Below are 14108 nucleotides of genomic sequence, written 5' to 3' on the forward strand. Positions count from 1 at the left end.
GTCGATTCGGAAGCTCAATCATTGAAAACAACTTATGAGTACGAGGGCTCCAATACTCATAATAGTATAGTAGCCATGGCCTATATATATATATATATATATTTAGAGTAGGTCTTGTGTGCTATTAGGAGCACGGAGGCCTCCGTGCTCCTAAGCCGTTTTCGATGATGGAGCTTCCGAATCGACGATCAGCTTCGTTAGACTTGATCTAGCATATTTGAAATATCTAGAAAATAAATTTTGTGATTTTTCGATATCATTTACCTAACAATCGAAAGGGTCCAAAATCAATAATTTTTAATGGTTGATGTATATCATTTGCAAGTTTAAAAGTGTAGAAGTATCCAAATTAGATAAAATTTTGATAGAAAATTCTTTATACTATTTACTGCAAGATCAACATCTCTAATCGAAAATTTTAGTGTTATATCACCACTTTTTTGTGACATTTTTATTTTCAGCCGTTGATTTCGAACCCTTTCGATCGCTAGGTAAATGATATCGAAAAATCACAAAATTTATTTTCTAGATACTTCAAATGCGCTAGATCTAGTCTAACGGAGTCGATCGTTGATTCGGAAGCTCAATCATTGAAAATGACTTAGGAGCACGAAGGCCTCCGTGCTCCTAATAGCACACAAGACCTACTATATATATATATATATATATATATATATAGAGTAGGGCTACTATACTCTTATGAGTATTCGGCCCTTGTACTCATAAGTTGCTTTCGATGAATGCGGCTTCCGAATCGACGAATCCACTGTTAAATATAATCTAGAGTATTTGAAACTTCGTAGAAAATAAATTTCGTAATTTTCGAAAATCAATAATAAAGTCATCAGCGGGTATATAAAGATGAAACGGCAAATCGAACGACACGTCCAAAATGGTGATCGACTTCAATTTAAGAAAATCATTGTTATTGGTCTTTATCTAGGTAGTGAATAGAATTTTCTATCAAAAATTCAACCTATTCCGATTTTTTTGCACCGTTAAACTAGCAAGTATCCCATACCGGCCGTTAAAAATTATCAATTTTGTGAGCTTTTGATCGTAAGGTAAATGATGTCGAAAAATTATGAAATTTGATTTCTAGAAGTTTTAAATGCTCTAGAAAATGTTTAACGGTATGGATTGTCGATTTGGAAGTTCTATCATCGAAATCGACTTATGAGTACGAAGGCGATCGTACTCATAAGAGTATAGTAGCCTGACTCTATCTATATATATATATATATATATATGTTCATTTAGTTGCACTAGCATCTTCTAGATTAGTGTTTTGCCCTTCATCGTTCACTTTGCATCGAACTAATCTATTATGTATTGCTTATTAGTTTGTCCCTAAGTATGTTTTGCATCAATTTGGCTGTACTGATCTTTTGGTGAATTCTTGTTTTGGTATTCATAACATCCCTCAATTTGAAATGAATGTTTCAGGAAGAAGTGTGGGAAGTAACAGCTCAGCTCGTTGGCCTGATGTTTGGTGTAGTTGTCATGGTAATTATTTAAAAAGTAGGTAGTGAGTTAAAGTAGCTTTTAAGGAACTATAGTTTTTCTCTCGTTTCCTTTTGATGAAGGACAGAATTATTTGGTTGGATTAGTTCGTGTAAAATTGTTTCAAATTAATCATGTAGGACACTCCTGGAGTGCAATCATCATATGCGACGTTGGTTTTTACTTGGCTGAGTGTGCGTCTGCTGCATCTTTGGCTCCGTTATCAGTCACTGTCTGTTCTCAAGTTTCGCACAGTAAGGTGGTTGGTTGATTCAGATATTCGTTATTACCAAACCGTTGTCAGTTTTCAAGTTTGATGAATGAAATTTCATTTCATATTGAAAATTTTAAAAGTCAACAAACATTATTTTTGATGCATGGGGGCATCTAATATTTCATAATTATTTAGTATCTATAGATCTCGACTCTTGCTTCTCAACTTAGGTGGAGCAAAAACAATTTGATATTAAGAGATAAGTATGACTTTTTATTTTGACATCTTTTCTGTAGAGAATATAGGAAAAGAAAAGGATTTTCTTAATTTGTTGTTGCCTTTATAATTTTCTTGCCGCGTATTTTGACCGATAAGTGAATTTCATAGCTGAGGTATTTGTTTTAGTTTAAAGCTTGCACTTCATCAGTTGGTACGTTTTTCTTTGACCCATTGCTCTTCCGGCAGATAAACCTTAAGCGTGCTAGAGTTCTTGTGAAATCACATGTTTCAAACCACACAGTTCCGGGTGAGGTTTTTCATGGCTCAGTAATATTGGTACCATTCGTGTAGCTTTAAGAAATATTTTTCTTTATCTGATCATATAGGATATGTTGATTGCAATAAAGAGGAAAATATATTATGTTGGGAAAGATTCTTGCAGCCACAAATTACATTTGCTGTATCCATGGAGAGTATGATCGGCAGTGAAGGGACTAGTTGCATGGTATAACTCTCCTTGTTTCTCGTTATTTTTTTTATGTTTTTTTTTTAACATTATTGAGGAGTTGCCTTGTTTGTATTGATGAATTCTGTGTTGCTAGTTTCTTTCAAGTTCATATTCTCCCTCCTGCTTTTGATTTTTTTCTTGATCTTGATTCCCAACATGATGAAATGAGGAAGTTAAAATAAAGAATTGGAAGTTATTCATACATCTTTTCTTTTAGATCTTTAATTCCCACACAGTTAAATGAGGAAGAAGTTAAAACAAAGAACTGGCGAGTTACTTGTACATCCTCTAATTGAAAACATTTGTAGTAGTCGCATGTACTTACCGGTGATCTCCAAAGCTGTTTTTGCACATTTGCCCGAGCATGAATTTACTAAAGCATTACCTTCTACCTTTTGGTCCTTAAACAATGAAAATGAACCCTTGTTTGGGCATTCTGGAGATTCTTTGTTTTTATAAACAAAAATGTTATGTGATGGGATGTGCTGACAAATGGCTTCCTTATTCTAGTCATCGTTGGCTAGCTTGCAATGCAAAAACGTTGAAAAGCAGAAAGAGGGGGAAAAAAAAGGTCAAAAAAAGAGTTACCGCTAAGCTTCTTTCAATTGCCAAACAAACCTAGTGGATGTATTGCTTGCCAGCACTTATCCATCCACGCTTGCTATTACACAGAATTTGTGTTTTAAACAAGGATTTAAGGGCGTGTTTGGTTCACTTCTTTTTCACCATGGAATCGGAATTGAAATGGGTAAATCCGTTTGTGGGTGTTTGGTACGCGGGAGTCCTATTCCGATTTTAATTCCCGAGTGGAATGGGAATCCCCCAATCACCTCTTTTTTCAATCCGACCTATGGGGTCGGATTGAAAGTTGAATCCGGACGGAATGGATATTTATTCAGATTAAATTTATTTTTTTAATTTTTTAATTAAAATATGAGTTAAAATTTAAAAATTAAATATATTTTAAATTTTAATTTAAACTTAAATTAAAACTTAAAATTTAATCAAGTATTTCGAATCTAACTTATGGATTTGAATTTAAATTAAATTTTAATTTATTTAAAGTTTTATTCAAATTTTATTTCAAACTTAAATTAAATTTATGGATTCAAATTAAAATTTAAATTGTAATTTTAAGTTTGAATTTGAATAAATTAAAATTTAGTTTCATATTTTGAATTATCTGCTCAACTTCAAAGTTTAATTTTTTTAAAAAAAAATAGATTTAAAATTTTGACATTATTTCAAAATTTTGATATAAATTTTTAATATTTAATTTTTAATTTGAATTTAAATTAATATATTATAAAGATAATGTTAGTATATATATTCATTTGATTATGTTTTTTATATCCACCTGAACCAAACACCGACAATGGGAATGATTTATTCCGATTCCGATTCAGGTGATGAACCAAACGAAATTAGGTAATGAGTCATTCCGATTCCTATTCCAGCTTATTTTGATTCCGATTTCGATTCCGATTCCAACTTCCAACCAAACACGCCCTAAGTGCCGTGGCACAGGTGTCGGAAACTTGTTGGCATGGTACGGCACGGTGCGTGCCGGGCCATGCTGATGCGTGTCGGTCACAAAAAATTCATGTGCCGGTACATAATAACATGAAATATTTATTTTTTTTAGACAAAATATTCTAACTATTTATTATGTAGAGTAGGTCTTGTGTGCTATTAGGAGCACGGAGGCTATTAGGAGCACAGAGGCCTCCGTGCTCCTAAGCCCTTTTCGATGATGCAGCTTCCAAATCGACAATCGGCTCCATCAAACTTGATCTAGCGTATTTGAAGTATCTAGATAATAAATTTTGTGATTTTTTTTATATCATTTACCTAGCGATCGAAAGGGTTCAAAATCAACGGCTGAAAATAAAAATCTCGCAAAAAATTTTCGATCAGAGACATTGATCTTGCAGTAAATAGTATAAAGAATTTTCTATCAAAATTTCATCAGATTTGAATACTGCTACACCATTAAACTTACAAACGATATACATCAACTATTAAAAATTGTTAATTTTAAACCCTTTTAATCGCTAGGTAAATAATATCGAAAAATCGCAAAATTTATTTTCTAAATACTTCAAATATGCTAGATCAAGTCTAATGGAGTCGATCGTCAATTCGGAAGCCCCATCATCGAAAACAGCTTAGGAGCACGGATGCCTCTGTGCTCCTGATAGCACACAAACCTACTCTTATTATGTATTTTTATCAAATCTTTTGAACTTTATTGAGAAAATTTCTTACTAATTTAAAGAATAGAGGGTTTTGAGTTGTGCTATCGGCACGAGAACTGTATCATACTGATATCTTATTGGCACGATATGGCACAGTAGTTACGGCCCATGATGACGGGCATTTAAATCCTTAGTTTTAAAATTACAATAAACAGCAACGGTAACATACAAAGTCTAAGCTTTAAATTTTCTCTCCTGAGCTTCTTTCGTCCCCTCAAAATATTATATCAGTTGTCTCTTCGGTTTTTCGTCAATTTGCTGTTGAACTCTAGCTCTTATTTCCTTTTGCTTCATCCACTGGCTGTATTAAAAAGGTTGAAATGTACCAAAATAACCTGAACATTAGACCATTGCATCAGTTGAAACCAAAACAGTTGTCTGGCCTTTACAATTTTGATTTTACTGTATTTTGATTTAAGTCATCTGATGGCCCTAAAAAAATCATTGGCCGCACCTAGTACATCCTTACATACGTGCACTGTGTTTTCATCCACTGTTCACCCGTCTGAAAGTTCAATCTTCATTATCCAAATAGTTGTGACTAGATTGCTGTATTAGAAGTATGATATGCATTGAGGACATCCTGAGGTGTTGTAGTGTTGGTGTTGTGCGCAACACTACAGATGCACCAGCTGTGGGCAAAAATTTCTCAGGACTCAAAAGTCAAAGAGTTTAGAAGGTTAGGCAGTAAAATCAAAAAAATTTTGATGGTTAGGCAGTCGTTTCCAAACAACCCAAAGTTCAGGTTAGTTTCATGCACTTTTTACTTATCATAAAGTGATAAAATGGTGAAATATAAATCATAATGGTACCTAAATTTCTGAATGCTTTTTGTACATATAATGTTAAATTTGGCTAGTTGCTATCGTGATTTGTCTACGGAAATGGTAACCATTTTTAAAATTTATGGAACAGGTGAAGGCTCTTTTAAGGTTATACGCAAAGGAAAAATATGTTCTCTTCATGAATCAGCGGGGATCGAGAGGGATTGCATTCTACGTAACATTCAAGGTTCCTTACTGGTGATGATTGTTTCAATTCAAAGGAATGTCAGTTGTACTCCCCTATTTAACTAGGTATGATTGTTTTTTTCCCCCCTTCTTTCTTGGTTTAGGTGGGAGCCAGTAGCTTGACAGTGTTGAGAAGCCTATGGCAGGCGCATTGGCTCCAGGAGCATCATCACCAGTGGGAATCTAACTTTGTCTTCTCTTTGCTGGAGGAGAGCCTCCGGAAATTGGAAGGCGGATTCATCAACTTCCTTAGGCTATTGGAAGAAGCTGGTTGGGATGCAGGGCAAATTAATCTTAAGGTTCCCAGCGAACTTCTTTTCGGGGAAGATCAGTTCCATGCTGATACTGGCTGCTCGTAGATGATGGCAGTTGCTACCTGCTAGCCTGCCTGTTTAGTGAGCCGAACGTTCTCATTCAGAACTTCAAAATATTGCTCCGAGATGGGCAGAGTGTGATGGTGTGAAGACAACAGTAAGAGAAACATCACAAGAACATGATGAAGAGTCTTTTTTTACTCGGCAATTGCTAAATTTGAGTGTTCAACTCGCATGGGTTACTTTCATTGGTTGATTTTAGCCAAACTGTCAACACTAGAGGAACAGAAGTCACGTACTCCGAAGATAATTTATTGTGGCAGACAAGAGCCTGTGTCTGTTATTAATGCTGTAATGAGCTCCAATTTTTTTATAAGATACATTTCGGTAAGATTTGATATCATCGTACGAATCTGGGGCAGAAAAATCTCCTCGCTAAAAAATAATTGCCTTGTACAAGATTGGAACTCATCAAATTGCCTTGTACGAGTATCAGGCTTCCTGTGCTATTTTTGCTTATTAATAAAACTGCCGATGGTTTTGATTAGTGGCCGTTCATTTTCTTTTCTAACACTTTAGTTCACTGCAAACCTGAGATATATATTATTATTATTAGGGAAAACTTCAAAAACCCCCTCTGTGGTTTCACACTTTTTCATTTTAGTACCCTGTGGTTTAAAGTGTATCAAGTTAGTACCCTGTGGTTTCTCACTTTATCACTTTAGTACCCTGTGGTTTAAAGTGTATCAATTTAGTACCCTGTGGTTTTGTACTTTATCACTTTAGTACCCTGTGGTTTCACACTTTATCACTTTAATACCCTATAGTTTAAAAAACCACAGGGTACTAATTTGATACAAAATCAAAACCACAGAGTACTAAAGTGATAAAATGCAAAACCACAGGGTACTAACTTGATACACTTTAAACCACAGGGTACTAAAGTGATAAAGTGAGAAACCACAAAGTACTAACTTGATACATTTTAAACCACAGGGTACTAAAGTGAAAAAAAGTAAAACCACAAGGGGGTTTTTTGAAGTTTTCCCTTATTATATGAAAGTGCCATCGCAATAGTATTGTGGCCTAGTATAAAACTGTTAGGAACAAAACAGTCTAAATATATGCTGTACTGGAGTAGTGTCTTTGCAATTGTATTGCTTCATTTGGCATGATATACTGCGAAGACATGGGGCGCTTCAAAAAACCATACTTTATGCAATTTAAAATATATTTTATACTAAAAAAGATATAAGATATATAACTCAGCTCATCTAAGGACTTCAAAAAACATACTTTATGCAATTTGAAAATAATATCGACGTAGAAACCAAGGATTGAAATATGAATTTCAAAAAAGTTAATGGTATTTTGTTTAAATTGGATAGTTTTTAATGAAACAAAATCATCACTTTGCAGGTTTCATGAGAAGGGTTTTTGTGCAGTTCGCATAATAAAGTGATGTTGTGGAGATAAAAACGGTAGACAGAAAACCAATAAAATGGATTTTCATACAAAAAAGTGCGATATTTTACGCACCGAATTGCATGAAATTTTGACCTGAGGTACTCGTATGCAGGTTACACATATGGGCGAGTTATTGGGTGCTGTAAATGTGAGGGCCTAAGCGCAATTTTTATAAAATTGAAAAACAAGCTTGCAAAACTATTATCATTTCATGTGTGAAATGTAAAAGAATTTCGCAACGGAGGACTCCTACATAGAGGACTAAAGTTGTCAAGGAGAAAGAGTGCAGGGACTAACATGCAATTGTTACAACAAATAGAAAAATGAAAGAAAATCTATATCTATATCTATATCTATATCTATATCTATTAATTCTATATTAATCCCCAATATTTTGGTGACGTGGCACAGTTCTCCTCATTTGGAGATTTTTTATAATTTTTTTCCTTCGTTAGGTGGGCCTGCCTTCTCTCTTTCCCACTTTCTTTCTTGATCTCTCCAAATCCGGTGTCCCCTCATGTCCCCTCATCTTTCCTCTTCTCAACGTTCGACCTTTCATCTCCTCCAGTCCCTTTTTTTTCCCTCTTGATTCGGGGTGAGCATCATCTAATTAACTGCTCTCTGGTGTGCGTGTCACACATCTTTTCCTCCTTCGACGGCATTGTAGCAGTGGCGAAGGTGGTGAATGTGATGGCGGTAGAGACCAAGGCATGGGAATGGTGACAGAGGCATACGCAATGGTGTGGAGATCAAGTCGGCGGCGGGAACAGCAGTGGCGAGTCTTGCCCTCAAAGACCAACATCAAGTGAGAGAGTTCCTCTATCTTTTCCTTCCTTTTTCTCTCTCTTTTTTCTTTTTTCATCTATTTTTAACCTATTTTATAGTACTTTTGGGGATTATTTGGTGGTTTTTGTTTAAGGTGAGTTGGGTTTGCTTAAAAATTCAATTTCGTTAAATGAATATTTGAATTTCTTAATTTTAATAGATGGTTTTGTATAGAAAATATCTTATTATCTTGGAATTTCCATTCTTGCTGCCTTATTATGGAAAACCCCCAACTATATGCTATTTCATAATGGTTCTTTCAACTAAATTATTTCTTGATTGACCCCAACGTTGTTTTTGCTTATGTAGATTTAAACTTTGTTATGAAATTTTTATTCTGAAAATTTGGAATGAGTGGTTTTTGGAATTATTTATAGCATTTTCATAATTTACTAAAAATTCAAGATTACTATTTTCAATGATTGTGATGTAATTATGAATAATGTGGTTCCATTGTTGTGTAATTAATTTAATTTTGTAATGAATACTCTGGTAGAGCATAAAGTTTTATAGCATAACATTTTTCAGCTCTGACAGAGGAAACTGATATTATCAAGATAGCTACTTTTCTAATTTTGTGCCTCTTAAATAGTTTCTTAATCTGATTTGGCCTAATGTATTGCAAATTTGCAATAGATTAGTGAAGGAGAGATTTGTTGGAAAAATCTTTCTTATCTTTTATTACAATATTTTTTAAAACTAATTCGGAAGTTTAATTACAAGTTTCGAAATATTCTGAGAAAGAAAATAAATAACAAATACTGTAAATAAAAGGCTTAGATAAGGCCTGTCGATCAAGGCGTGCAGAGCACTGTCTTACAAGCAAAATTGTCATTCCACGTGCGAGGCTTCCCGGCAATTACTTCTAGCGATACAACGACCACGTTCCACCCCGTCGGCACGCTTCCAAGGTGGCGCAAGATGAACCCAACAAGCTTCAGATCCAGCAAAAGAAAACTCGGCGAAAATCGGCAGAAAAGATTAATGGTGAGAAAGCAGGAAAAGACGAGAGGGTTTAGGTATGCTCAGGTTCATGATCAACTCGTGCAACATCGCCCAATATTTATAACCAAGGCGAGAATCTTGCTTCAACGCGTCAAATCCGTGTAGAACAAGATAAGCCTAAGATTATACGGATAAGAATTAGGATTAAGATTATGAAAAAGATAAAACCGAAAATAAAAATAAAATAAACCGGGTGTATGAACCACGCGCGCCGCCGCCGGCCCGGCTCGGCTCGTGCTCATGCCGTGCACGTATTTAAACGAAAGCATAACTCTCATTTTCTTACAAGCAACTAGCTTGAGAATAAAGAAATATATAAAAACCATAAATACCCTTTTGGTTTTCAATGTGGGACCAAACATCATACATGAAAATTTTAGTTGGGCTCCTAAGCGGCCCATTAATAATTATTGGGCTCTCAAGAGTTTTTAACAAGTTTTAAATCACAAAAATCCAATAAAACCCAATAAGATTACCTTTTTGATGAAAGGAGAAGATCCTTATGATGATGATCCTTATGATAATGCTGTTGTACGAAAAGTCTTCTATCCAAATATTAAGTTGTTACTGGTAATAGAGGGGCCAGATGGTATGTATTTATTAATACAATTCTCAAAGCTCTTTGTTATCATTGTCTAATTTCTGCTGCTGTTGTTTCTCTGGTGCAAAACGAAATAGATATATGACTAATGACTTTTCTTTATTGAGGATGACAACAAAAAGAATTTTTAATTTGAAATGACATAACTATCCATGAAATCTTATGCCCTCTTCTTTTGCTGTATTTAGTTTTTACAACTTTGCCACCAGTAATTATCATTTTACGTTTCGATAATAAAGTTGCAGTTAATATTAAATGTCCAATGTATCCTGTTACATGTCAGAATAAGATCAAACTAATTGCAAAAGATGCAAGTATCCACCTTAACATATATTGTAAGGTACCGGACTTCTAAAACTATAAAGTTACGGTGTACATTTAAATAGTTCCGGTGAGTTGCGGTGGAATGTAACATACCGGATTTTAAATATAGAAATGAAAATAAATAAAAATAGTATGAGATACTATTTTTATTGGGTTTAGAGAAGCGAAATATAGGTTGGGAATGACCTGTGCTGAAATCGGAGCGAAAATAGAAGATTTAGAATTTTCTGTGAGAAACGGGGCAGATAAGTTAGTAGAAAATGCACAGTGTCAGAAAATTATGAAAACTGGAGGATATATCAGAAATATTTTTATGAGGCTAGATTTAAAGTTTCATGCCATTCTGACACCCGGAAGGTGAGAAATAAAATCCGACAGTTGTCTGATTAAGATTACAGTTCGGCACAGTTTTCGGTGACAAAACGAGGTCAAAACTGAGAACTTAGGATGTATTCTTACTCAGTACGTTAAACTGAGTCTGCCTGTCAAATTTGAGCTCAAACGGATATTCCGAAGGGCTCTAACAAAACTTATCAGATTTAGGGACTAAATTGGAAGGTTGAATAGTTGAGGGGCTAACTTGTAAAAAGGGATTAAATCCCTTTCTTCCTTCCTTCTCAGCCGAATGCAACACACGCGCGCGCGCGCATACACACAACACACGCATGGTAAGGAAAGGAGAAAGCTTCCCTTTCTCTCTCTAGATTTCTCCCAAAATAGAGGGAATTGGTGGAGATTAAAGCTTGGAGATGGATCGCCTTCATCTTCTTCATATTCTCCATGATTTGGAGCTAATTTGAGAGGTAAGCTTCGATGCCCTTTAATGGTAGAATTGTAGAACTTCAATTATATGCTCTAGAAATGGGTTTAATGGAATCCTAGCATGCTAAATAGAAGATAAATGCTAAAATCTAGGATCAATTTAGTGAATTCTTGCATAGAATGAAACCTAGGGTTCAAAATACAAATTTTGCTACTAGTAGGGTTTGATCTCATTTGACCCTCCGTAAATCTAATTGATAGGTAAACGAATGCGTTGGCGAAGACGGTTCGGCGATTCGTCGAGCCGTTGCGAAGTTATTAAAGAAACGGACGTTTAGGCTTCATTTCCACCTGGAGTGCTGAGGCGACGTCGTAAAATCCTGGAAACGGATTTGAAGCACCGTAACAGCAAAACAAATACCCTTTTTGCCCGAGGCTGCAAAGCGATGCGCGGTTGGTGCGCAACTACAAGTTCCGACGGAACCGGGCACCGAATGCCGCGGGAGACCGATTGCAAGTGTCGACAAGCAATCGGAATGCTCTAACAGGTGGGTTGTGCTTACCGAAGCGACTAGATCGCCCTTATGTCTAACAAAATATGATTTCATATTGATGCATATAAATACTAGATAGATACATGTAGTCAATATAAAAACATGCTTGTTGATTAACTTCATTCGGAGCCCTAATATACAATTAACCTCCAAATAATCCAAATTAAATGGAGCAATATGCTAACAATGCTCATTAGAGGCTATTAGAACACTTAAAGCTAAGGATTAAGCCAAATCCCAAAAGCTTACCACAATGTGAATGTCACGACGAAAACACGCCGCTCCAACGGCTGCACGAGAGCTCGAACCGACGCCTCCAACGCGTTCGCAAGCTCGTTCTCCACCAACCCTCCAATTTTTAGAGAGAGATTTAGAGAGATAAGAGAGATCTTTAGAGAGAGAAAGGAGGGTTTCTCTCTGTAATACACTGGACTTTCGCAAATTACGGAGTTCGAGTATGTGGAATGGTGTGTGGATCACTCCTACATGTTCTAAAAGGTTAGAACAAGTTTTTGGATAAGTTANGCTAACTTGTAAAAAGAGATTAAATCTCTTTCTTCCTTCCTTCTCAGCCGAATGCAACAAACACACACACGCGCGCGCGCGCGCATACACACAACACACGCATGGTAAGGAAAGGAGAAAGCCTCCCTTTCTCTCTCTAGATTTCTCCCAAAATAGAGGGAATTGGTGGAGATTGAAGCTTGGAGATGGATCGCCTTCATCTTCTTCATCTTCTCCATGGTTTGGAGCTAATTTGAGAGGTAAGTTTCGATGCCCTTTAATGGTAGAATTGTAGAACTTCAATTATATGCTCTAGAAATGGGTTTAATGGAATCCTAGCATGCTAAATAGAGGATAAATGCTAAAATCTAGGATCAATTTAATGAATTCTTGCATAGGATGAAACCTAGGGTTCAAAATGCAAATTTTGCTACTAGTAGGATTTGATCTCATTTGACCCTCTGTAAATCTAATTGATAGGTAAACGAACGCGTTGGCGAAGACGGTTCGGCGATTTGTCGAGCCGTTGCGAAGTTATTAAAGAAACGGACGTTTAGGCTTCGTTTCCGCCTGGAGTGCTGAGGCGACGTCGTAAAATCCTGGAAACGGATTTGAAGCACCGTAACAGCAAAACGAAGACCCTTTTTGCCCGAGGCTGCAAAGCGACGGGCGGTTGGTGCGCAACTACAAGTTCCGACTGAACCGGGCACCGGATGCCGCGGGAGGCCGATTTGATGCATATAAATGCTAGATAGATACATGTAGTCAATATAAAAACATGCTTGTTGATTAATGTAAGATATCGAAATTCGACGATATTGGCTAACTTTGGCCAAATGGACCAAAGTGGGCGATTGAACGATTTGGACAAGTTCCATCCGGTGCTTCAACATGTTTGGAAGAGTAAAAATGAGTTCCAAAAGTGTTGGAATAGTTTTAGCGTTGTTGGACGCGAAAAGAAATCGAAACAGAGTGAAAAATAGCACTATGGAGCGGCTGTACCGGTACAGGGTTGATGGCTGTACCGGTACAGCAATCGCGGGCAGCCTGCGTAGCTCTCGGGTTGGCTGTCCGCCAGGCCTTGTACCGGTACGCGAAATCGTGTACCGGTACACGGGCGCGCGGACAGCAGGGCTGTTTTGGAAAATCGGAAAATTGAGGGGCTCTTTTGGATATTGTTACAATAGAGGTCTTATACACCTCTCTCAGCTGATCCCTCTCACTCTCTCCTCAGCTCACTCTCTCTCTACACCCCCTCTCTCTCTCTAACCGTGGGAAGAAGGAGAAGGAAAAGAGAAGGAAAAAGAAGGAAAAAGAGAGGAAGAAAAGGAAGGAGAAGAAGGAGAAGAAGGTTTTGAAGCTCTTCTTCACCTCGTTCTTGGCCTAGGGCTTGCTTTGGAGCAAACCCTAGAGGTAAGCATCAACCCTACTTTGTAAATCTAGGGTTTTGGGGAGGTTTTTGTTGCTTTTAATGGTTCAAATAGAACCTTATGAGCTTAGAGAACATGGATTTAACTCACAATGAAGCTAAAATCCATAGCTTCTCATGAATCCTAACCCTAGGGTTAGATTTTGGGGATTTTGAAAATGTGAGGGATTGATCTATTTTGATGGGTCAAAAACCTAATTGCTATGCTTATAAACGCGAAGGCGAAGACGGTTCGTTGATACGAAAATCGAGCGCGGAGATATCGCCATTTGAAGTGCTAAAGGGTTAGAGCTAACCCAACGAAAATTAAGCGGCGACAAGAGTAGCGCAAGAGTGCGTCTCGGAGTGTTTTCGGCATCGCCTAAGGTGGGGGAGTGCCATCCCGAAGTCATCGGGCTACTTCTTATGTCTAAGTTTAAAAATGACCAAGTTGCATATTGTGCATGTTTGTAGGGTTAAAGATTAGTTATATCGCTCCAAATTGCATGCTAGTAGCTCTAGATGTGTTTGATTGTATGATTTATAAACTAGTATGCATGTGATTAAATGATAAAGTTTGATGGTGAGATTTAACCTTATATGAGATGATTAATGCTTATGTTGCTAAAGAA

General features: G+C 36.6%; 1 protein-coding gene across 12 annotated transcripts in view; it reads left to right on the forward strand.

Annotated features, from left to right (window-relative positions):
* LOC109720035 (protein root UVB sensitive 5) overlaps window positions 1-6573 on the forward strand; it is a 78521-nt gene extending 71948 nt beyond the window's left edge. For 6 of the 12 annotated variants that reach the window (XM_020246893.1, XM_020246900.1, XM_020246898.1 and 3 more), the window contains 6 exons: window positions 1447-1521; window positions 1644-1762; window positions 2183-2243; window positions 2323-2441; window positions 5618-5713; window positions 5817-6573. In XM_020246893.1, the coding sequence (XP_020102482.1) occupies window positions 1447-1521; window positions 1644-1762; window positions 2183-2243; window positions 2323-2441; window positions 5618-5713; window positions 5817-6071 (725 nt within the window). In that variant the 3' untranslated portion in view covers window positions 6072-6573. Of the gene's footprint in view, window positions 1-1446; window positions 1522-1643; window positions 1763-2182; window positions 2244-2322; window positions 2442-5617; window positions 5779-5816 lie in introns of all 12 variants that reach the window. The other 6 variants (XM_020246896.1, XM_020246897.1, XM_020246902.1 and 3 more) reach the window with 4 other exon arrangements.

Source organism: Ananas comosus, linkage group 14, assembly GCF_001540865.1.
Source record: "Ananas comosus cultivar F153 linkage group 14, ASM154086v1, whole genome shotgun sequence".
Classification (NCBI taxonomy): Eukaryota; Viridiplantae; Streptophyta; class Magnoliopsida; order Poales; family Bromeliaceae; genus Ananas; species Ananas comosus.